Source organism: Notolepis coatsorum, assembly GCF_963971535.1.
Source record: "Notolepis coatsorum genome assembly, chromosome: 11".
Classification (NCBI taxonomy): domain Eukaryota; kingdom Metazoa; phylum Chordata; class Actinopteri; order Aulopiformes; family Paralepididae; genus Notolepis; species Notolepis coatsorum.
Window position 1 is genome coordinate 55,027,111 of NC_140175.1, and position 24,809 is coordinate 55,051,919.

The window sequence follows — 24,809 nt, forward strand, 5'->3', positions numbered from 1 at the left end:
AAAAGAGAACCAGGGTTTAGAACCAAGGCGGCTGGCTCAATATCATCCTTGATTTCATCCAGTAGATAAAACATTGCTTGAGCTGGCAACCTGTGTCTCGGCATGATTTCGGTCTCACTTAAATAAAAAAGGTGATATTCTCCTTCGAAATATTCTTTCACTGGCACACCTGGCATTACGATGCCTGCATCTGCCAACAATGATTGCTGCCATGATCACCTGTGACGCTGGCAGTGACGCTGGCATGATGCCCATTTATAGCGCTTAGGGCTTTGTGCTTAGTTACCACCATGTCTGTGAAGACGGTAGTTGCGTCTCGTTAATTACTTGGTGCAATTTGCGCCGGGCTTTGTGGATTAGGAGCGGCTTTGGACGAGACTCATTTGCATAGAAAGGGGTCATTTTCCGCCCATATTACCTCATTTAAATATGCGCTAATTGCACTGGAGGCAATGCTGACGGAACCAGTGGCGTTGCGTGGGTAAAATTACTGAGGATGGCAAGTCAGAATGTTTTTTTTTCTTCTTTTTTTAAAACCTATGTTTTGATAATGCATTATTAGATCAACGTTGCAATAATGGGACCATTATGCTATAAGGCCGATAGCGGCATCGTTTCACTACAGAGCTCACAGTGTTACAAAATAAAGTGTTACAAAGTGACGGAATAAATACAACCACATGCAACCACATGCAAACACATGCAAAAAATACCATGTTCCTTAGTCCTGAAATCCAAGTTAATGTATATCTTAGAAGTTCTTTGTTTCATCGTACAAACAGCCAAAGCTGTCATGTATGTTGTGTATGTCATAAATGTCGATATGAATTGAAAATGGGGGACCCTGATGTAAACAAGACAAACGTCTTTCTCTGGTCTGCATCCCCTTAACAATTGTGTGTATTGCGCCAAAGAGAACACAGTTTCTTGAGTCTGGCGTTGTTGTACTTTATCTATTTAGTGTTACTTTTGGGAGTAGTGGGGGAGAAATGAATGAATGAAAATTGTTAAGGGGATGCAGATCAGGGAAATACTTTCGTCTTGTTTACATCAGGGTCCCCCATTTTCAATTCATATCGACATTTATGACATACACAACATACATGACATTAGGGATTAATAAGAACGAGACGCCTCGGAAGAAGACGGCCGCTGCTGCTGAAACCACCGCCTAGCTGGCTCTTCCGCTTCACAGCGCGGCAGTGGGCGATAAGGGGGGCGTGCTAGCCGCGGTCACGTGGGCTTAGTGGCCAATCAGAGGAACCCGGAAACCGAACTGCGTTGTATTTGGCATAGACGCCCCCTGGTCACCAGGCTGGTGGGTGTTTTGATATGCAAAGACCAACCCCATTGAATTAAGCTCGAATCTGATTGGCTAACACATAATACATTCATACATTTTATTTACTCCGTTTCCCCGTGATAACGAGTTAATTTAATTAGTTTTCTCGTGATAACGACTTATTATCTCGTTATCTCGAGAAAATGAAGTCCGTTTTCTCGTGATAACGGATTAATTAATTTCAGGGGGGTACATGACATACAGGTATTAGTACTGTTACATTTGTGACATACAAGATATGAAATATACAGTACTGTTAAACAGAGATCCTAACAGAAAATATACATATGAGGGGGAGGAAACTGTATACATTTGGAGGGGGAGGTTTGGACATACAGGGGCCAGTTTAGAGTTGCAGCCTCCCGTAGCCAGCCCAGGTGCTCTTTGAGAGCTCACTTTGATTGCACTTTGACGCACACTAATGTGTAATATATATATATATATAAAGCTATTTCAGCCTGTGTCAGGCCTTGATTGAAGAGATATGTGACGCAGTGATCAATATCCTCCTGCGCCTTTAGCCCCTTCATCACAGTCACGAAAGGGGCTACCTGCTCCTCTGACATTGCGACACTGAATGATGTTTCCTGCAGTGATCTAATATACTAGACTATCGTTTCGTTTTCTCGAGATTATCCCGTTATCACAAGAAAACTAATTAAATTAACTCGTTATCATGGGAAAACGGAGTAAATGAAATGTATGAATGTACGGCCTCTTAGGGCTTCCGTAAACTAGGGCTAAAAACCGAATGAAATAAAATAATAATAAATAATATATGCTGCTTCTCTTAGCAGACTTCTTAGCTTAACATAACAGACCTAAGTTTGGGGGAACTAATGGGATAACTGGGGTAAGGGGTTGCAACAAAAGTATAAAGTAATAATAAAGTATAAAATAATAATAATATATGCTTCTTAGCAGACTTCTTAGCTTAACATCCCAGGGAACTAATGGGATAACTGGGGATGTTGTTTGCTCTTGACAAGAGTCTCAACGTCTGGGGTGATGGTAGACAAAGCAACTCTGAGGTTGTGCTCAATGTCCAATCTGTTCCTCTGCTTTGTCTTCAGCTGGACCAGAGCTGAGAAGCCACTTTCACAAAGATAGGTAGTGCTAAAAACGAAAATTGCAAAAAAAAAAAAAAACGTTTCTAAACGTTTTTTTTATTATTATTATTTTTTTTTACACACACATACGCGACCCACTCGAAATGGCCCCGCGACCCACTTTTGGGTTGTGACCCACCAGTTGAGAAACACTGTTATAGAGAGTGGGCGCAGTTTCGCTCGTTCGGTTCATTTCTCCAGGAGGGAGAAAATTATTATAACACAGAGATGAAAAATAATGATTTTCTTATGATTGTAAACTATATATAAAAAAAAAATATATATATATATATATAAATATATTTATTTTTTTAAGCAATAAGGCGTTCACGCCGACACGGATGAATAAAGAAAAGGAGAGACTACTCTTGTCTCTAACAAACACGGAACATAACGGGAGACAGCACTGTCTCCAAAATACGTAAATCCTATACTTGAGCTAAACGACAAAACAGGGAAAGTAAAGAGAAGACACACTGACTCCAAAACGAGGCACAAACAAAAGACGTCGGTGCTACATAAGCACATAACAGTATAGATCTACAAACAAGGATGCAAGCGAGGTAATACTAATAACGGCAAGGAGCTTGTCCTCCAAGACGGGAGTGATAAGTCCTTCACAATGATACACACGACTACTCACGGTAGTGTTCAGCAAACGGCTGACAAACTGTTGAATGCCCACGCTCGCTCTTAGGTCAGATCGATAACTTCATAACTCATTGGTCTGCCTATCTACACCTCAAACAGCGTCCTGTGAAGTGGTTGACACGCAGGACCAACCGAGTCTACAAAATGTTGTTGTTACCACTGACCGACAAGAGACAGCGAATGCACCGTTCCGACCCCCGTCAGTCATCGACCTTAGGTCGAGTGATTGCAGTTGCGGAATCTTTTAATTTATATTTGCACTGGGAAGGACTCTCTATATTCAGAGGAGGTCCATTTCCCTAATCCGTCTAAGGTATTAAAGCCATACTTCTATTTGCCTTAATGCATAAGCATAGGTCTTCTTTTACTCTAACGTATTAAAGCCATACTTCTATTTGCCTTAATGCATAAGCATAGGTCTTCTTTTACTCTAACGTATTAAAGCCATACTTCTATTTGCCTTAATGCATAAGCATAGGTCTTCTTTTACTCTAACGTATTAAAGCCATACTTCTATTTGCCTTAATGCATAAGCATAGGTCTTCTTTTACTCTAACGTATTAAAGCCATACTTCTATTTGCCTTAATGCATAAGCATAGGTCTTCTTTTACTCTAACGTATTAAAGCCATACTTCTATTTGCCTTAATGCATAAGCATAGGTCTTCTTTTACTCTAACGTATTAAAGCCATACTTCTATTTGCCTTAATGCATAAGCATAGGTCTTCTTTTACTCTAACGTATTAAAGCCATACTTCTATTTGCCTTAATGCATAAGCATAGGTCTTCTTTTACTCCGTAGGGATAAAGCCTTTCTCCTCCTCCTCCGTCTGGGGAAAAAGTTCTTTTTTATATCATATATTAGGCACAATACAGGCACATTGCAGCACATTATCATTATTATTATTATTATTATTATTACTGGTAAAGTTACAATGCAAAAATACATCTCCATCCTTACCCGTCTTTTTGGGAAAAATAGAAGGCAAAACGTGGTTTCCAAAAGAAGATTGTTTTTATTTTTTAACAGTAGAAAATTACATTTAAGGGTTCAGTTTCATTTATAAAAGTACACAGGTTTTTCAGCTTACTATATATCAGGTTTCAGTCCTCTCCTCAAAATCTCTCAAAAAAGTCTCTAAGTAACATTCTTCTTCTCTCTCCAGTCAGTGTAAAAATCTCTCCCTTTCTCTCGCCCGTTGGCCCTTATAAAGCCCCCAGATCTCTTCTGCTTATTGGTCCAAATACAGCGCTGTCACCGTGATGTCATTTCACCAGCCAGTCAATGCACGGCTCGTGGGGACTGGCTCTCCTCCCTTTTTACTCCACTAGGCTGTAACTTGAAAGTAACTGTAACGTTTTTCGCTGGAACAGACTCCCTTTGTTCTCTGGCCCCATCTCACTCAGACCCCACAAAGGGTTAACCAGTTTAATGCGTCTGCCGGCCGGAGAGCTCCGGAAACTCCCTACTGCAGGCTCAGAGATTGCATTCCGAAGGGGCCCCTCTCTTCTCCACTCCTTTCTGACTGGGCATTACCAGCCCAGGCCTAGATACTTGTTCAAAGCGTATATGCATATATATACGTATACACATATATATGTATATATATATATATATATATATGAATACATATCACATCTAGACACCTACAGTAACATATGCCTAGATTTAAAACAGATATATACAATAAACCTATTAAATCATACAAGGGACAGAGAGAACAGGATGTCATTTATACAAAGTGTCACTTAGTTGGCTGTGACACTTTACACCCCCTCTGTCATCCTGGTCGGTCATTTTCCATTGTCTTAATAGCGTCTGTACTGGGGGACGAGATGGCGATTGTGGGGTCACGTGGCTGTGACTCTCCACACCCCCTCTGCCATCTTGGTACCTTGTTACCCTGGTAGCCGGCGGGAAGACTTGCATCTGTTGTTCCCTGGCTGGACGGCTCGACAGGATAGGGGTCACGTTGTTGCTTGGTATCCGGCGGGAAGACTTGCATCTGTTGTTCCCGGCCGATGCACCCAGGTTGTTGTCGTCTTCGTCATCTTGGTCATCGGGGTCACCTTGGTCATCTTGGGGTCACCCCCTCTGACCTCTTGGATCTCTCCCATAGTTTGGGGCAGGTTGATTTGTCACTTCTCGGGCGACCCCCACGGGTCCCCGAGAATTGTAGCAGCAGTCCTCTATTGAAGTGTGGTTGGCCTGGTCTTGTGACCCTGTCCGTAGGCCTCGCAGGACATCACAGATACAGTCCACAGAGGACTCATTTCTTTTCTCTCTTTCAGGTCCATTCAGGGCTCTCGTCGCCCTGTAACCCGGGTCCAGGCCGATGTCTCTCTGTCCGGTCTGGGAGGTCTAGGAGGTCTGGGAGGTCTGGGAGGTCTGGGAGGTCTGGGAGGTCTGGGAGGTCTAGATGAGGACCTTGAGGATGCTCTGGAGCTTGACCTATCCCGGTCTTCCTCCATTTCCGATTTCTGACCTGAGTCAGTATATTCCTTCTTGCCATTCGCTGCGTCGTCCGCTGACTCCGGGGGACCCCCCCCCCTTGTCTAAGAATGCGGCACTGGTTCAGGTTTTGTCCCTTTACCAGCGCACCTTTACCAGCGCACATTGTTCACAGGCCTTTCGGACTGTTATCGCTCTTTGTTTGGCTTTATGTATGAGAATGTTGTTAGTTCTCAGGTATACCAACATCCTCCTACTTCCGGCATGTCCAAGGTTATCATATACCTGTCTGATCATGTGAGTAGCCTCGTCCTGTTAGCAATGACTAGTTAGCCTGCTATTCGCTCCTATTCGCAATGGCTATTTCAGCCTGCTCGCAATGGCTATTTCAGCCTGCTATTCGCAATGGCTATTTCAGCCTGCTATTCGCAATGGCTATTTCAGCCTGCTATTCGCAATGGCTATTTCAGCCTGCTATTCGCAATGGCTATTTCAGCCTGCTATTCGCAATGGCTATTTCAGCCTGCTATTCACAAAGTAGAGTTTTTTCTACTTAAGTTCTGACTTTAAGTAAGCATTTAGTTACTTCAAGTTCAAGTGACTTTAGGGCTCCCTAGCCCTATTAGTCGCGAGTAAACGCCACTTCAAGTGGTTTCTTATGAACCCTCTCTTGTTCCTGATAGATTTTTTACCTCTTAGGCTGTCTGCTGCGCTTTGCAGACCTCTACGTCACTCATTGTTCCAGATCTCGAGCACTTAGGAGGAGTCTTGGTTGGAGAGGATTGCTTGCTGATAAGATCACACTTGAGTAAGGTTTTAACTCAAATCTGTAATAAATTTTACTCCAGAGGCCCCTGACCGCAGTTATTTCAGTTCATATTCTTTCGGCTTTTGATACCTATTCAATTAGCATAAAGCCCAACTCACGAATGTTCTAAGCCCCAGAACCTCCAATCCGTTTTGACAGACCTATAAACCAGTGACTCGGCCGCCCAAGCACCACAGCGTCCTGTATGCTGAAGCTTCCGAGTCCCCACAAATCTGATAGGCCCGTCGGATATAGAGACCCTGATGCTCGCTCTGTCCCCCCGCGTCAAGGTGCTAAGCTTGATGAGAGTTTGCAGAGTCTCAATTTTTATCCATAGGCGCTGGTGAGTGTACATCTCACGCAGCTGATATGGTTGGTACAGGTGCTAACCTACCAGATGGTAGCTGTCAGGAAATCCCCTTTGCATGAAATAGATTACAAATTCTTTCGTCCTCTCTACTCTGGTTTAGAGAAAAGACGGACATCTTTACAGTATTTGTGTTGAGAAAGCATTTTGACTTGGTCATACAGCATGCATTCCGTCCGTAACTGGTCTCGGGACCATGCTGCGCATTTGGCTGCAAGACGGTTACCACCTGGTACACCGATGAATAGCTTTTCAAGCAGTAAGCCTGATCTTCGCCTAGGCGTTCCACGTATGACTGATTCTGCTGCAACAGTGAGAGACAAGCTCCCGTCTCGCACCTGTGGGATTAGTTTCTCCACCATATTTTCCCCTGGATCTTGACCGGGGATTCTTACTTCCATTTCCATCATTTGGGCCATTGAAGCCCCTTCGGGGACCTCCAGTCCTTTGAGGTGTCTCAAAATGCGAGCGGCCTCCGGGTCATCATAGAGAGGTGACCCATGGAAAATCTGAGCACACTTATGGATATAAGCAGCCTGGGTCTCCCCTCGAAGCATTTCTGGGGCCAGTTTTTTGAGCACTTGGGTTTTGCTTAACAATTCTTGTGCTTTGTTGCTTTCTCCATATTGGGTGCTGTCACGCAGACTCCTGCCTGTATGTGAACTCTTTCCTCTCGGTCGGTAAATGTCTCCGGGAGATTGGGCTAGTATGGAGTGAGGGCTCACTTCCGGTCGGTGTTCCTCTGTGCTGTGTCTCAGGGCTCGGATTGGGCTTATGGACGGGGCCTCGTTCAACCAGTTTCTTTCTCTCCTGGCTATTTCAGCCATGGCCCTGTCTAGCTTGTACACCTGTTCACGTAGTATGTCATAGTCTGCATGTAAGTGTGCATGCTTGTATGGGTCTGTTACCCCAGGGTGAGACAACACTTTTTCAGCCACGGGTGACCGGGCTAAGGCCTGAGCCGTTCCCCATCTCACGGGATATGCTGGCATAATATCCCCTGTTTTCTTTCCTTCCAAGTCTCCTTCACTCTCTTCGGAGACGTCCTCCAATCCTGAGCTCCAGGTCAAGCCCGAGGGTGACTGAAAGGTGGTGCCTTTCAGAGTAGGCCCCTTGCCTATAGGTCTCAGTTTGACCGGTTTCGCTCTCTTGTTTCGAGGTCTAGGAGGTTTGCCCCTCGGGTACCGAACTCTCTCCCTAGATCTTGATCGAGATGAAGACTTGGAGGATGCTCTGGAGCTTGACCTATCCCGGTCTCCCTCCATTCCTGAGTCCTGATTTAGATCAGTATACTCCTGTTCGCTACTTGCTGGGTCGTCCCCTGAGTCCGGGGGACGGCCTAGAAGTCTATGGATACTCCTGGCCTGAGATCGCGCAGGTTCCGCCTTTTCAGGTTCGAACGGTACTGTCGGTCTCCTGGGTGTGGATGATCTCCCTCTCTCCGCTGCTCGGGAGGAGTTCTGGGAGTTGGACCTTTCTTTCCTGGGTACGGGTCCCGATCCCTTAGGGTTCGGAGGGGGAGTGAGAGGTACCAATGCAGGCTCATCGTCCTCGTCTTCCTCACCCTCCCCGGCTCTATCCACGGCCAGGGTTATTGACTCATGGTCCCTAGGTTCCATCATTAGACGGATCTCCGTGTGCCCTGCACTCCTTAGGCTTGAGATCGCGCTGATTATGGCTTTCCCCAACCATATGCCTCTTTGGCCATATCCTCGAGACCTGCCCCACATCAGGTTTATGGCTAGTCGGTAGGGCATGTCCTTAGTACCATGGCCAGCATAGATTTCCCTTTTCTGCAGTAGTTCCTTTATACGGGACACCAGTCTGTCCCAGTTTATGTGTGAGGACTCTATCTCCTTGTATTGGTCTTGACTTAGTGTCACATGGACAATTTTCTCCGCGTGAAACACCTCATAATCACACTCTGTGATTACTGCCTTGCCTGGTTTCAGGGGCTTTTTGGTCCTTTTTTCCATTACCTGTTTCCTCAGGTTCCGGTAGTAAGAGCCTCCTGCCGTTACCATGCTTGTTTCCCATCTACCATAGTTCGTCAATGACGGACCAGTGAAGGTGAGGATTGACCATGGTGTCTCAGAGTTATCGGTCCAGACTGGGTAGTTAGTGACTGTTATGTTTGGTGATTGTCTGTGAGACCTTGTAGATGTCACTCTCACCCCTGAGTGTTCACCACGGGGAGATATATAGGTTGCTCTCGCTTGCCTCACTTCCTCGTGACCACGTGGTCCTGGGCTCATGCACTGCAGGGAGTGATCTCGCTCCTGCAGCTCCTTCAGCTCCTCCTCAAACTCCTCCTTCTCCAGACGAGACTGCAGCAGCTCCTGTTTGGTGCTTCGCAGTTCGTCTCTGGTGGTGTGGAACTGCTCCATCCAGTGGGCACTCTCGTCCCTGCAGTCCTCTAGCTGCTGCTGCAGGGAGCTCACCGAGGTGTTCACACGCTGCCGCTCTGCCTCGATACCTGCCTGAGACTGGGACACCTGCTCCATGCTGCTCCTCAGCCTCTCCATGTCGGTGCTGTACTGCTCCCTGAGGGTCTCGGATCTCCCGGTCGTGCGTGGCCACCTCGTCCTTCAGCGCCCCCTTCAGGGCCGTGAGCTCTCGCTCCCGCTGCCTCAGCGTCTCCTGGAGCTGGAGGTTGTCATCCAGTTAGCATTCAGTTCACTCCTGGCTTGTCAGCCCATGTTCCAGTGAACGCGCCGTTTTAGCTAGCGTCACGTAGCCTCGGGCTAGGTAGCCATCCAGGGAACATTCAGTGAACGGTCGTCTTGGCTGCGTGTCACGTAGCTTTGGGCTAGGTAGCCATCCAGCTCGCCTCTCTGTGAACGGTCGTTTTGACTTCGCTTCACATACACACTCCGCTCCTTACAAACAGTGTCTCCGGACTAGGGAGCCCTCGCCTTTCTGTGAACGGCCGTTTTGGCTCGCTTCACATCCACACTCCGCTCCTTACAAACAGTGTCTCCGGACTAGGGAGCCCTCGCCTTTCTGTGAACGGCCGTTTTGGCTTCGCTTCACATCCACACTCCGCTCCTTACAAACAGTGTCTCCGGACTAGGGAGCCCTCGCCTTTCTGTGAACGGCCGTTTTGGCTTCGCTTCACATCCACACTCCGCTCCTTACAAACAGTGTCTCCGGACTAGGGAGCCCTCGCCTTTCTGTGAACGGCCGTTTTGGCTTCGCTTCACATCCACACTCCGCTCCTTACAAACAGTGTCTCCGGACTAGGGAGCCCTCGCCTTTCTGTGAACGGCCGTTTTGGCTTCGCTTCACATCCAGTCTCCCCTCCTTACAAACAGTGTCTTTGGGCTAGGGAGCCCTCGCCTTGGGTAGGGCCAGTTCGCTTCCTGTGGGCAAAGCACGAAATTATGTTGCACTTGTAACTCCCCCCAGAGCTCTATAAACATTATGTTACCCTTTAGTTGTGAGTAAACGTTGCTTTAATCACCAAGATAGAGCTTTCTATTCATTTGTGATATCCCCGAGTACAGCCTTCCACTCGAGTCGCCAGTAGAGCTTTCTACTTTAATTTTTGCCAAATCTGTAATTTAATTTTACTCCAGAGTCTTTTGACAGTAGTCTTGTCTTCTTCGGCTGTTAACCGAAAGGTTGGTGGTTCATGCCCACCCAGGGACGCCATGTTGAGTACCGGTCGCAAACCGAGGTCAGATTGATTATCCCATAACTCATTGGTCCGAATCCCAGCTTCAAGCAGCGTCCTGCGAAGTTTGGGACGTCTAGGACTCAATTGTGTCTATAAACTTCAGGGCTTAAACTCAGCCGACCTCGGCTCACACACAGACACCCCCCCGTCCCCTCCAGTCATACAGTTGATGGATTGGAGTTGCGGGGTGTATTTACTCTATTCTATTTTAATCTATTCGGTTGGCCGTAGAGTTTACTTTTATTTATTTTGCTTTAATCTACTAGGTTGGCCGTATTACCACTATATGGCTTTACTTGATAATCCCATTATAGCTAGGGATAAAGCCACTTATTCTATTTCATTCTATTCATAATCCTATGTCTCCTTTTACTCCATAGGTATAAAGCCTTTCTCCTCCTCCTCCGTCTGGGGAAAAAGTTCTTTTTTATATCATATATTAGGCACAATACAGGCACATTGCAGCACATTATCATTATTATTATTATTATTATTATTACTGGTAAAGTTACAATGCAAAAATACATCTCCATCCTTACCCGTCTTTTTGGGAAAAATAGAAGGCAAAACGTGGTTTCCAAAAGAAGATTGTTTTTATTTTTTAACAGTAGAAAATTACATTTAAGGGTTCAGTTTCATTTATAAAAGTACACAGGTTTTTCAGCTTACTATATATCAGGTTTCAGTCCTCTCCTCAAAATCTCTCAAAAAAGTCTCTAAGTAACATTCTTCTTCTCTCTCCAGTCAGTGTAAAAATCTCTCCCTTTCTCTCGCCCGTTGGCCCTTATAAAGCCCCCAGATCTCTTCTGCTTATTGGTCCAAATACAGCGCTGTCACCGTGATGTCATTTCACCAGCCAGTCAATGCACGGCTCGTGGGGACTGGCTCTCCTCCCTTTTTACTCCACTAGGCTGTAACTTGAAAGTAACTGTAACGTTTTTCGCTGGAACAGACTCCCTTTGTTCTCTGGCCCCATCTCACTCAGACCCCACAAAGGGTTAACCAGTTTAATGCGTCTGCCGGCCGGAGAGCTCCGGAAACTCCCTACTGCAGGCTCAGAGATTGCATTCCGAAGGGGCCCCTCTCTTCTCCACTCCTTTCTGACTGGGCATTACCAGCCCAGGCCTAGATACTTGTTCAAAGCGTATATGCATATATATACGTATACACATATATATGTATATATATATATATATATATGAATACATATCACATCTAGACACCTACAGTAACATATGCCTAGATTTAAAACAGATATATACAATAAACCTATTAAATCATACAAGGGACAGAGAGAACAGGATGTCATTTATACAAAGTGTCACTTAGTTGGCTGTGACACTTTACACAAACTAAATAGCAATACAAGGAGGCCGGGAAAATACAGCAACGACAGGAACAGCAAAACCAGAGTAATGACCCGACAAGGAAGGAAGGAAGGGCAGACAAGACTTATATACACAGACTGATTGACACATGAGGGTTGATTGGAAACGAGACACACCTGGGAGGGAATACAGACTGCCAGACTAAAGACACACTAATACAAGACTGATAACAAATACAAAAACACACACTGGGGACATAACACTAAACCAGACAAGGGAATACAAAAGGCAACAAGTACACTGGGAGGGACAGCAAGATGGGAAGAACACGGGCCTCTCCTATTTAGTTTATTTATAAATGATCTTCCGTCTGTTTGCACAGAGTGTGAAATTCAAATGTATGCCGATGACACTGTTATTTATATTCATGCAAAAACCAAATAACTGGCAGCTGTTAAACTAAACGCTGCAATGGTGAATGTCAGCAACTGGCTCACAGAGTCTCAACTGTGTCTTAATGTGAAGAAGACAGTTTGTATGTACTTCACAAAATCCAATCCAACATGTGAGGGCTGGAGGAATTCTGCATGCAGCCCAACGAGGGGGCGTGCCGTTTTTCTGCTTCACGCACCTGAGAGGAGTTTGCAATCAGCTCGGGAGAGTACTAGTATTGCAGACTCCCCTCCACTCCTTGTCGGGTCGTTCTTGTTACCACCATCTACTGCCGCGTCTCCGGTGTGAGACGTTGTGCCACCCCTGTACATCACCACCTGTCGCCGTTTCCTGGAGTAGGACACCGTCTTCGCTCTCTATTACTCCACGGGAGGATCCCAGTGTTCCCACTCCAGATGTCCTGCCGGCTACTTCCCAACTCCCTCTACATGGACCCGTTCCTGGGGTGAGGCTCGCCATCGCTCTCTATTACTCCACGGGAGGATGCCCGTGCTCTCACCCCATTCCCCTTGGACCCCCTGGTTGCTGCGCTGCCCGTCGGCAGCATTCTGGTCGGGAGGATGCCCGTGTTCAATGAAGAATCCTGTGTATTTTTGCCCGTGTTTCTGGAAGATGTCCTGTGTACCTCTTTGCTTGTGTGCTAGAGGATTCCTGCCTGTGCGCCCCTTAAAGACACAGTGCCGCGTTTTTTGTGTTCATGGACTTTGGTATTTTTTCCCCCTTAAAGGCTGAGTGCCGCTTTTGTATATAATAAATCATGCCCTTGTTTTGGCTAACTCTGATTACCTGTCTGTGTCGTGCAATTGGGGTCGCATTACAAACCATAACACAACATCTGATAATCCTGGAGTGTTTGTTGCTGGAGAGCCAATTCAAGTAGTCTCTCAATTTAAATATCTTGGTATTATCCTTGACTTGACATTATCATTCAAAAAGCAGGTAAAAAGAGTAACACAGACTGCCAAATATAATTTGTCAAATTTCAGATTCACGAGGAACTGTTTAACATCCACTGCTGCCCTTCTTTATCTGAACTCAATGATCATTTCCCATCTCATGTACTGTATGACTAGCTGGACCCATGCAAAAAACACAACCATGACACTCATTCTCTCTCTGTATAAACAGGACCTCAAGGACCGAAAACCATATACTTACCACCACTGTCACATCCTCAGCAAGTACAGAATCCATAGCTGGGAAAACCTCACAAAATACACTGATGCCTGCCTACTATTCAAGATAGAAGGCAAGGCCCCCCCACCCCTCAGTACTTTTATCAAAAAAACATCTTATAATAGGTCCACAAGATCTACCCAGAGAGGGAACTCTGTGCCGTTTAGGTCCAGCTCCTTCAGTCAGTCCTGTTTTGTAGTCAGAGCCACTCAGTTCTGGAACACCCTACCAACTGAAATAAGACACTGTGCTACCTACCACACCTTTACAAAAAACTCAATACCTGGTTATTAACCAATCAAACATGTAATCACTTTTAATCATTTCATTGTGTATTTTATTATTTGTATTATTATGTTGGATTATGTTGTAAATACTGTGTTGTACTTTTAATGTTTCCGTTCTAGGTGTATTGTCGGTCTCATAACATCTTGCCAAAAGGACTACAGTTGCAAATTAGCCAGCTGGCAAAAACAGACACATTTACAGAAATGTTTATCAATGTGTACTGTCCTTTTAAAAAAATAAACTGAAACTGAAACACTCAAACATGGACAATTTGACCAGACATAAATGTATACAGAGTTCAAGGGGCAATGACGGGAATTGTGCAGCAGGTGGAGGTAGAAGTCCATGAAAAGGTGGGGGCTGTGAGGGAAACTGTCCAAGGGAAGGAGAGGGGAGGTGAGGTGCAGGGATAAGTCCAGGAATGCGAGGGGGGACGAAGGCAGGACCGGGTGGAACTTACCACATTGGCCTCTGTTACGGACGGTGTCCTTATGTATGTATATAGAGGGAGTAATGGATGTTATGTGTTGTGTTATCGCCAGCCATGGGCTGACGCTTTATGGCGGGGAGTGTTACGGACGGTGTCCTTATGTATGTATATAGAGGGAGTAATGTATGTTATTTGTTGTGTGTGTGTATATAGGCATGTTTTGGTTGTTCTGTTTTTGTCTCCCTCCTGTGTAACATATCCCATTCTCAGGTGTCTCCCAGTTGCAGCACCAGCAGCCAGCTGGTCAATCAGCAACTCACCCCAGTGCAACGGCAGGTGAAGCTGATTCTGCAATCAACATCCACTCTCCCTTCATATACCCATTTTGTGTGCAGTGTTGGTTAGCTCTTTTGGCTCAGTGTGGTGGTGGGTGTCTCTCTGTCTTTGGTGATAATTCTGTGTGTGCCTGCGTGGACCAAACCCTGTGTGGGGTACAGTATATACTGTTGGCCCTGTTTTGCCATTTGCCACTGTGTGTGGGGTATGTATATTGTTGGCCATTTTAGATTCATCCTACACTGTGAGCTATAGTTAGAGTGGTGATTCATCCTACACTCTAAGCATTGGAGTTAAAGTGGTGTTCATCCTACACTATGAGCTACATGGTTATAGTGGTGTTTCTTTATATAAACAGGTGAGCTTGATTGTGTCTTGTGTGTGGGGTATGTATATTGTTGGCCATTTTAGATTCATCCTACACTGTGAGCTATAGTTAGAGTGGTGATTCATCCTACACTAAGCTTTGGAGTTAAAGTGGTGTTCATCCTACACTATGAGCTACATGGTTAGAGTGGTGTTTCTTTATATAAACGGTACATTTGGTAGCGCTGGCGAAAGCTCTGGTTCACTTCAGTGTGTTTTGGTCTTCTTTAGTTTGTTGTACATTTCTGTAGTAACCCTTTGTATATTTGTTTCCCTTGTGTCACCCAGCCTATGGTGATTGCTTTGCTTTGTATTAATCTTTTGTTTCGCACACAGGGACATTGAGGACAGGAAGATACCATGGGTCTACATTTTGCATCACGTAGGTGACCTACTGTTAAAGACACCAGCCTTAGAAGTGAGCACCACCACCTGTACTTTTGGGCGTCCGCGCCTGTAAGGGGGGGTGGGCTTTAATTTGGTTTTGATATTTCATTTGGTGCTCACTGGTAAGTCCTCCTTGCTCTCTGTGTTGCTGATTAGTGTTTTTGTAAAATAAATATTATTATTTTGCAAATTGTCTCGAGTTTTGTGTCACTGCACCCTCACCTACCCTGTCTGTGGCCTTGTGTTGCGTCTCCCTACGGGGGTGCGTAACAGCCTCCATGAATATTCACCACAGGACGGAACACAGTTACAACCTCATTTCACCCGTTGCGTGTCCTCTGTGGATAGCAAACTGTGTTTCAGCGCTATTTGCACGGGCTTTGCGTCGAAAAAAGCTGCACAAACACTTTGTGGATTCCGCCCTGAGTGTCTGAACTGTATTGTTATGTATGTTATTGTTCTAGCAAAGGGATTGCACATTTCATATTTTTTACCTCAGTTTTTGGTTATTGTTACTGAATGTTATTGTTAAGTAGTTACACAATTTGAAAGCGCATGGTATTGATGTTATTTCAATACATTTTAACTTGGCCCAATTCATGACTATTTTGTTGGGGGCGGGGGCGGGGTTGAGAACCACTGCTTTAACTCATTCAGCGATAGCTATTATCCTCATCCTGTAGTCAATGGGCCACGCTAAAAGATAGGCATTTTCACTGTGCGTCACGATGTTTGCAGAGCTATATCTATATTCTATAATAGCTATGGAGACAATACTATGGCTCATTTGACAGTCACTATCTCTCATCCAACATGTACATTTTTTTTAATTTTCATGTACGTTTGCGTGTTATCCCGTGGTGAATATTGTATTTAAGCATTACATCACGCGCAGGAGTGGTTTGTGAACAATAAACCATGCCTAGGGGTGGTCGTTAGACCCCCCTAGGCATGGTTTATTTTTCACAAATCACGACTGCAAGTGGTGTAATGCTTTTATACAACTGCCACATTCATCCAACCTTATTGCTATACAATAAACACACATTAATCAAAGATTTATTGAAAAAACCATCCGCCAGAAAAAGTAGTTCCCACAACAACAAAAAAGACAAGTTGCCTCCATGTGGAAGCAGCTCGGAAGTGCATCCAACGGTTCTCATCCAACAAACTAACACATCCAACTGTGTGTTATTGGAATGATTGATTGATTGAAAATTGTATTACCAGATGCAGAATGGGTACATACAGTACGGCTCAATACACACAATTGTTAACGGGATGCAGACCTACTTTCTATAGAACTTCATTCTTAGATGTTTTTTATTTTTTTAAACCTAATTTAGAGGGCCTAAACTTAACCAGTTGGAAACCAGGCGTACAGTAATAAAATTAGCAATCAATCAATCAATTCAATAGGCCATGCTCACTTAAAACAGCGCTGCTGCTTCTATGTCTCTCAGTCTGACTCTCCTCCGCCGTTGTGTGTGTGTGTGTGGGGGGGGGGGGGGTGGGTGGGTAGGTCGGTGCCAGACAGTGTGAGAGAGTGAGCAAGGAAGAAGAAATTTAAAATAAAATTGCAAATAATCAATCAATCAATCCGCGATTTTTCTTTTGGTCCACAATGACTCATGACCCATAGATTACACAATCCAACATTGTGTAAGAGACTAAGACATTCGCCGTGACAGAATCTGTTTATATTTAGTCGTTATGACGCTATCAACATATCCATTTGTAAAGATTATTGTCCCCTCTCCTCTCCTCCCCTCTCCGTTCTCCGCTCCCTCTACAAAGTCGAACGGCGGAGTGATAGTGATTCGGTTGTGGGCGGGTCCTGGGACCAAGAGCGTGGAATTGTGACAGATACATACGTGTAAATTGACTGTTTCAGCCAATCAGAATCGAGAAATTTGCATGCCGTTGTATAAAGTTTCAGAGTGATCCAGGCTAATTCCTAGAAGCTGCGTTATGGAGCGCTATGTGAATTTTGCTAAAGTCGTTCACGTTGTTCGTCTGGACACGTTACTATTTCCAAATCAAAGGTATATAATAGGTATTATGTTTCATCATGAATGCATCAAAAGGGGGGGGGTAAATTTTTTATGCTCTGATCATCAGCAACAGCATACGTTTTAAATACTACATAGGTTGATCGTTGCGATCGATGTGAAATCATTGTTGGATCAAAGTCGGACTGATGTCAACCCTGGACACCATCAAAACTGCTCTCAAAACCCACCTCTTCACCAAGGCTTTTCCCCATTAGTTAGTTTAGATTAGGTTCATTATCCCTTACCTGCCCTCATCCCCCCCTTTTTTCCCTACTTCCCTAGCCCTATTTTTGTTGTGATTGTAAAGCGACCTTGGGTTTCATGAAAGGCGCTATAGAAATTGTATCTATTATTATTATTATTATTATTATTATTATTATTATTATTATTATTATTATTATTATTATTATTATTATTATTATTATTATTATTATTATTATTATTATTATTATTATTATTATTATTATTATTATTATTATTATTATTATTATTATTATTATTATTATTATTATTATTATTATTATTATTATTATTATATAGTCCTTACCTTTACTAGGAGGTATCCCAAAATGAATATTCCAATTGTCTGATCGCGATTTCCAGTATTGATGTCCATTGGGTCCCTGACATGAAATGGCACAAAATATACATCAAGTGATCTAAATGCGTTCCAAGTGTGCTAAACGCGTTCCAAGTTGCTCGAATGAACCGTTTCACTTGACCGGGTCCAAATTCTCCGCCCGGATCATATCAAATGTAACACACAGTGTGAAATAAGGTTTCAAAGGGTAGGCGATACTGCCACCTACAGTAACAGGATTCGGCCGGCATTGCACTCTCGAGGTCTCAGAATGAGTTCCAATGGTAACACAGAGGTCCGTGAGAGTGTGTATAGGATATTAAAATCGAAAAAAAGAAAAAACAATCTAAAAATGTAATATTACGTTTTTGGCACTCAACGGTTGGCGAGCAAACACCTAATATTACGTGATTGGCGCTGAAAGTGTTAAGATACAAGAGTGTAGTGATGATTTGACATGAACAAGTCTTTAGGCTGAACACCCCAGAGACAAGAGTGATGATTTAACATGAACAAGTCTATAGGCTGAACACCCAAGAGACAAGACTGTAGTGATGATTTAACATGAACAAGTCTTTAGGCTGAACACCCAAGAGACAAGACTGTAGTGATGATTTAACATGAACAAGTCTTTAGGCTGAACACCCAAGCATTAGATTCAAATGTATTGTTATTATACAGCACAAGTACAATACACCATCCAAACAGAGTGGATAAATCAATCAATCAATCCATCCATCCATCCATCCATCCATCCATCCATACATATACATACATACATACATACATACATACATACATACATACATACATACATACATACATACATACATACATACATACATACATACATACATACATACATACATACATACATACATACATACATACATACATACATACATACATACATACATACATACATACATACATACATACATACATACATACATACATACATACATACATACATACATACATACATACATACATACATACATACATACATACATACATACATACATACATACATACATACATACATACATACATACATACATACATACATACATACATACATACATACATACATACATACATACATACATACATACATACATACATAAATAAATAAATAAATAAATAAATAAATAAATAAAGTTCTGTACGACAAGACAAGTATCTTGTAATAAAAAAACGCTGGACTCGCTAGTTCCCGCCTTCGTCTTGTCTGCTCCTGTGTCCTGTTGCGCCACCACACATTGTGACAGTTAATAATTAGGGATTAACTAATTATTATCATAATTCTTTTTGTTTTTGTTTGTTATGGTTCTTCACTTAATGTATCAACCACTCATACTATCTATATATATTAGTATGTACTAGTATTTGTTCTAGATTAAGTAGATCATTAAAAGTATAAAGGACACTTTGGCAATTCAACACAGCCACATGGAAAGGACATCTCAAATTAGCCTTCCAAAGTGTAACAAGAATAGTTTGGCTATTCACTGAAACATTTGTCTTGGGGCATCAGTAGTTGACAGCTGTGATAAGCCTATTATACTGCAAACACTGATGGTGACTGACCGTTGCCTGTTACTACAGAGTAAACTAGGTGTAAAACAATATATTTATCTTAAATAAATTCAGCCTAAAAGGACAAGTACCAAAGTGACAAAAAAAGCATAAAAGAGATAAATGAATGAATGAAACCAAAATGCAGCAAACATCAACAAATAAACAAAAACCTCCCACTTCACAGCTTAAAAAAAGTTGTTAGGAAACAGTAGTAAAGTGTTAAATATCTATTACTTCATTGTGAAATGACCAGGAGTGTGCCAGGAGTTCTTATGACCACATGTAATAACAAACACAAACAGAAATTGCAGGCATATCTAGTATATGTCAAACATTTATCTATAAATACTCAGAATGAGATAATAAAAGTACTATTAATTGCATCATATGCCCGCTGTAACTACAGACGGATGTTGTGGCATTCATTTCAACAGTCTGAGAATGTAGACAAGCATCTTAACGTGACAAGATAAAATCAACTGTTAAAGAAGTGCCATTAAGTTGATGATGAAGGAACCATTCCTGAGGCGCTTAGGGTAGGCTATACACCGGAGACAAGTAGCACTGCCTAGATTTACCCACAGCCACCCACATTAAGTTATAAATTAATAATTGAAGATGACTGGCAATGTTAAAGCATCCAGAAGGTGAGAGCTATTTAAAACAAACAGCAAATACATTTATTCACACACAGCTGTTGTAAAGACCCACGGCCTCAGCCTGACCTGACCAGTCCCAATGCAGCAGTTGGTCTCAAGCCAAAAAAGGAATTGTCACAATTGTTCTAGTATCATTTTGAAATGGTTGGAGTTTATGTGTTGATACTTGAGTTTATCCTTAGTAGTGGCCAATTCACCTGTATTATATTCCTTTGGAAATAATTGTACTTGTTTATTTCCAAAATGGAATTACTATATGGTAAATGGACTGCACTACTCTAAACCCAATAATAATAGAGCAATAATTAAAGGAGCAATAATGATGAATCTAAATGAATAAAATAAAATGGATGGCATGTATACAATTCCTATTCCTATTTACACTAGGCCTAATCCCAAATGTAAACACTGATTTATTTGCTCCAAACCCAAAACAGCACAAGATGTGTGTGAAGACCAAAATATGTGAAATTTGATCTGAGAAGGAAATGCCACCTGGAAGTCTAGATAGCAGACACTGGGGTTCTTGGAAGGATAGGTTGGCTTTGGAAGGATAGCTTGGCTTTTTACCATATTTGACACAAGTTCTCCATTTTTAACTTCTGCTTTGCTGGTATATAAGGAGCCCCTTGACAGAGATGAGAACAGGGTAGAAGAGGAGGCCTGACCAGTTCCATCGTGTGGTGAGATGTTCTTATTTTATAACAGAGAATGGAAACACATTTTTTACACTTGAGTTAATTGGGGTCATGTTGTTAACTTTTCATTAATCTTGTGTCCAATGTACTATGTATCAGGATAATAATTAATTGAGTGATTTCAAAGAGTAAATTCTCACTCACAGAACAGTCACAATACCTAATGCTGATTTGCAGATGGACCTAGTCTTCCAAATTCAAAGTATCCAACCCAACTAACTAGAAAGATTTCAAGAGTTGGTTTTTTTGAGAGGCCAAACAAGACCAAATCTATTTGTGATGTGTTCACTGGAGATCATTTGAAATGACCTGTAAAAGTGATAAGATCTTGAAAATGTACCCACATTAATTTAAGAAAAGAAAATATCTTAAAGGACGTAAGACACAAGCTAGCTTCTTGGGTATTATGATATCGATTATTGCACATAATATACATGCAGAACATGTTTTATACAGGCTTGCGTAATATCATGCTACTACTATCTTAAATGACGTAAGACACAAGCTAGCTTCTTATAAAATGGGTATTATGATATCGATTATTGCACATAATATACATGCAGAACATGTTTTATACAGGCTTGCGTAATATCATGCTACTACATTTGACTGGAGGAGAGGGCCTCCTTATTTTATTCATGCATATTATATAAATATGTTTTTGACCCAATGGTCAAATGGGCTACAGAGATTATGCTCATAATCTCACACATATCCCAAAACTACAAACTGTTCGTATAAATTCAAATGGTTTGACAGTTGATCGAGTTAAAGAGTTGTAAAGTGTGATGTCATATATTCCAGGAAGTATAAAAGACAGCTCAGTGAAATCATGAAAATGTAAAAATAACAAGGCCTCCAGGAACTGTTGGACTAACTAAGTCTTTTCACTTTCATAATTTGACGTACAGTAGCTGTTAATACGTCCTGCAATATGTGACATCATACATTCCAACTCTTTAAAAACTCTGAAACTAAATTTAGTTGTAGAAGATAGTAGTTTTGGATATGTGAGATTATAGGCAGAATAAATCAGATTCTCTTTTTGGGTGGAGTGTGCTTTTAAAGGTAGTGACTGCAGATGTTAGATAAATGTAATGAGTCTTTTTTTAGACAAAGAGGGGAAAATAAGAGAGGGGAAAATAAGATAGGCCACCTCGAATTATACATGAATATGGTTTTGTTCAAATGGAAATCTCACTACAGGATTTCATATGAACTCAAGAAGGGGACATATTCACAAAAATGACTGCATATGTGGCAGAAACTAAGATAATGTGTACTTTAATTTTCCTCTCCTGAGACAAGGCTCTGAGGGTGGATAACAGGAGATTCAATTTAAACTCCCCTCCACTTTTGACAGTTTTAGTTAGAGACTCACTGCCAATTCATGAGACAAGTGGCTCTCTGGCTCTATTGGCTCTCTCCTACATACAGTAGGTAGGTTGGTTGTAGAGCTGTACCTCAAATGTACCATCCTGAAGAAAGACAAGTAGTTCTCTGGCTCTATTGGCTCACTCCTACAACATGATTTTTCTCTCATGCAGGGTTCTACATTGTGAAAAGTTCTTCTGTGATTGGGTAGTTTAACAAGGTAAGAACAGAACATCCTCCAACCTGCCACTATATATCCAATAGTCTTCTGTAATATTTACACCAGTTGAGGGTGAATTTAGTTTTGGTTCAACTTCCATAATAAAAATAATTATAAAAATGTAAAAAATAATACACTAACCTTCTACCATGCACTTAATACTATACTAATAATGTCTTTACTACTATGCACTCAATACTGCAGCACCCAAGTTTCAGCACTGTTTGACGAACATTGTTACTCAGCTGAAATAATTGTACCCTTCCTGTTGACTTGTCGTACAGAACTTGTAAATCGCTTTGGATAAAAGCGTCAGATAAATGACAAAAAGTAAACAACCAGCACTCACAGTACGACACTCACGGGGCGGCGTGGCTCAGGGGTAGAGCGGGTCGTCCAATGATCGAAGGATTGGTGGTTCGAATCCCGCTCAAGCCCATGTCCATCCCACTGCCGTTGTGTCCTTGGGCAAGACACTTAACCTACTTGCCTCGTATGAATGTGTATGCATGTGAATGAATGTTGGTGGTGGTCGGAGGGGCCGTAGGCGATGATTATTGGCCACGCTTCCGTGAGTCTGCCTCAGGGCAGCTCTGGCTGCAATTGTAGCTTACCACTACTGGTATGACTGTGTATGAACGAATAATGGACTCTGTAAGCGCTCTGGGGTCACTGGGGTGTCATGAAGAGCGCTATATAAAACCAATCTATTATTATTATTATTATTATTATTATTATTATTATTATTATTATTATTATTATTATTATTATTATTATTATTATTATTATTATTATTATTATTATTATTATTATTATTATTATTATTATTATTATTATTATTATTATTATTATTATTATTATTATTATTATGTCTTTATAATACATGTATTGCATGCACAGCATGAACAGCCGGTTTGTTAGTTTGCTGCCCATCCACCAAATTTCAATAGGGTAATTTTCTGAGTGCTGGTATAGTTCCTTCTATTGTTGTACTCTTCAAGACCATGCACCCGGTAAGAGACTGTTTGAAAAAGTTTGAGTTGTGCTCGCACCCACCTTAATAGACAAATAATTTTTGACTGTCAACATGAAGCCGCCACCATGAGTACGGATGCGGAGATGGCCGTGTATGGCAAGGCCTCCATATACCTTCGTAAGCCAGAGGCAGAGAGGCTTGCGGCTCAGACCACACCCTTTGATGCCAAGTCTGCTGCTTACGTGGCTGATGCTAAGGAGCTGTACCTCAAATGTACCATCCTGAAAAAAGACGGTGGCAAAGTCACTGTCAAAGTGCATGACACTCAGGAGGTAAAGTAGGCTGAAGTGTTTCATACAGAATTCAAAGCAATACAAATTGGAGATGATTCGGTAAACTGAAATTGTGTTTTTGTATTTCAGGAGAAAACCGTTAAGGAGGATGATGTTACCCCTATGAACCCTCCCAAGTATGACAAAATTGAGGACATGGCCATGATGACCCATCTCAATGAAGCCTCTGTGTTGTATAACCTCAAAGAGCGTTATGCCGCATGGATGATCTACGTAAGATATTCTCAAATATGAATAAAAGGTGCAATATTAAATAATGACCGTTAAGGTAGCCTACTGTAAATTTTTCTGAATCTCTATTCCCCTTCAGACCTACTCTGGGCTGTTCTGTGCCACTGTGAACCCCTACAAGTGGCTCCCAGTGTACGACACGGAGGTTGTAAATGCCTACAGAGGCAAGAAGCGTATGGAGGCCCCACCCCACATCTTCTCTGTCTCTGACAATGCCTTTCAGAACATGCTTACTGGTATGTCCTGGTCAAGAAAATCCTATGAATTATTATGTTTAGTTTTGGTTAAACAGATAATAAATGTCTTTGCTATACCTTTCACAGATAGGGAGAACCAGTCTGTTCTTATCACGTAAGTTTCTCATCTATTGTTCATCAAAAATATCAATATAATCAAAATTATTGAAATTAGTTTGTGAGTTTCTCTTAATTCAATTATCTATACACAGTGGAGAATCTGGTGCCGGAAAGACTGTGAACACCAAGCGTGTCATCCAGTACTTTGCCACAATTGCAGTGGGTCCTGGTGGAGAGAAGAAGAAAGAATCAAAGATCCAGGTAAAATACTGGGAGGATATACTGAAAATTGAAACCACAGAAATTGTAACAAAGAGTGGAAATTTACTGATATGATCGTTAAAATGTGAAAATGTAATTATAGGGCTCACTGGAGGATCAGATAATTGCAGCCAATCCCTTGCTGGAGAGTTATGGTAACGCAAAGACCGTGAGGAATGACAACTCCTCTCGCTTTGTAAGTTGAATATAAAATGTTCTATCAAATATCAGTTGGGCATTACTTGGTTACACAATAATAACACTGTTGTGTTCTTCTGAAAAGGGTAAATTCATCAGAATCCACTTCCTCCCAACTGGCAAACTGTCCAGTGCTGATATTGAAACATGTAAGTA

General features: G+C 42.3%; 1 protein-coding gene across 1 annotated transcript in view; it reads left to right on the forward strand.

Annotated features, from left to right (window-relative positions):
• Window positions 1–23,439: 23,439 nt before the first annotated feature.
• LOC311237132 (myosin heavy chain, fast skeletal muscle-like) overlaps window positions 23,440–24,809 on the forward strand; it is a gene marked incomplete at both ends in the record, with an annotated part of 78,105 nt that continues 76,735 nt past the window's right edge. The window contains 7 exons of the mRNA XM_084324938.1: window positions 23,440–23,646; window positions 23,737–23,880; window positions 23,978–24,134; window positions 24,222–24,249; window positions 24,347–24,455; window positions 24,559–24,651; window positions 24,739–24,802. Coding sequence (XP_084181064.1) covers window positions 23,440–23,646; window positions 23,737–23,880; window positions 23,978–24,134; window positions 24,222–24,249; window positions 24,347–24,455; window positions 24,559–24,651; window positions 24,739–24,802 — 802 coding nt within the window. The remainder of the gene's footprint in view (window positions 23,647–23,736; window positions 23,881–23,977; window positions 24,135–24,221; window positions 24,250–24,346; window positions 24,456–24,558; window positions 24,652–24,738; window positions 24,803–24,809) is intronic.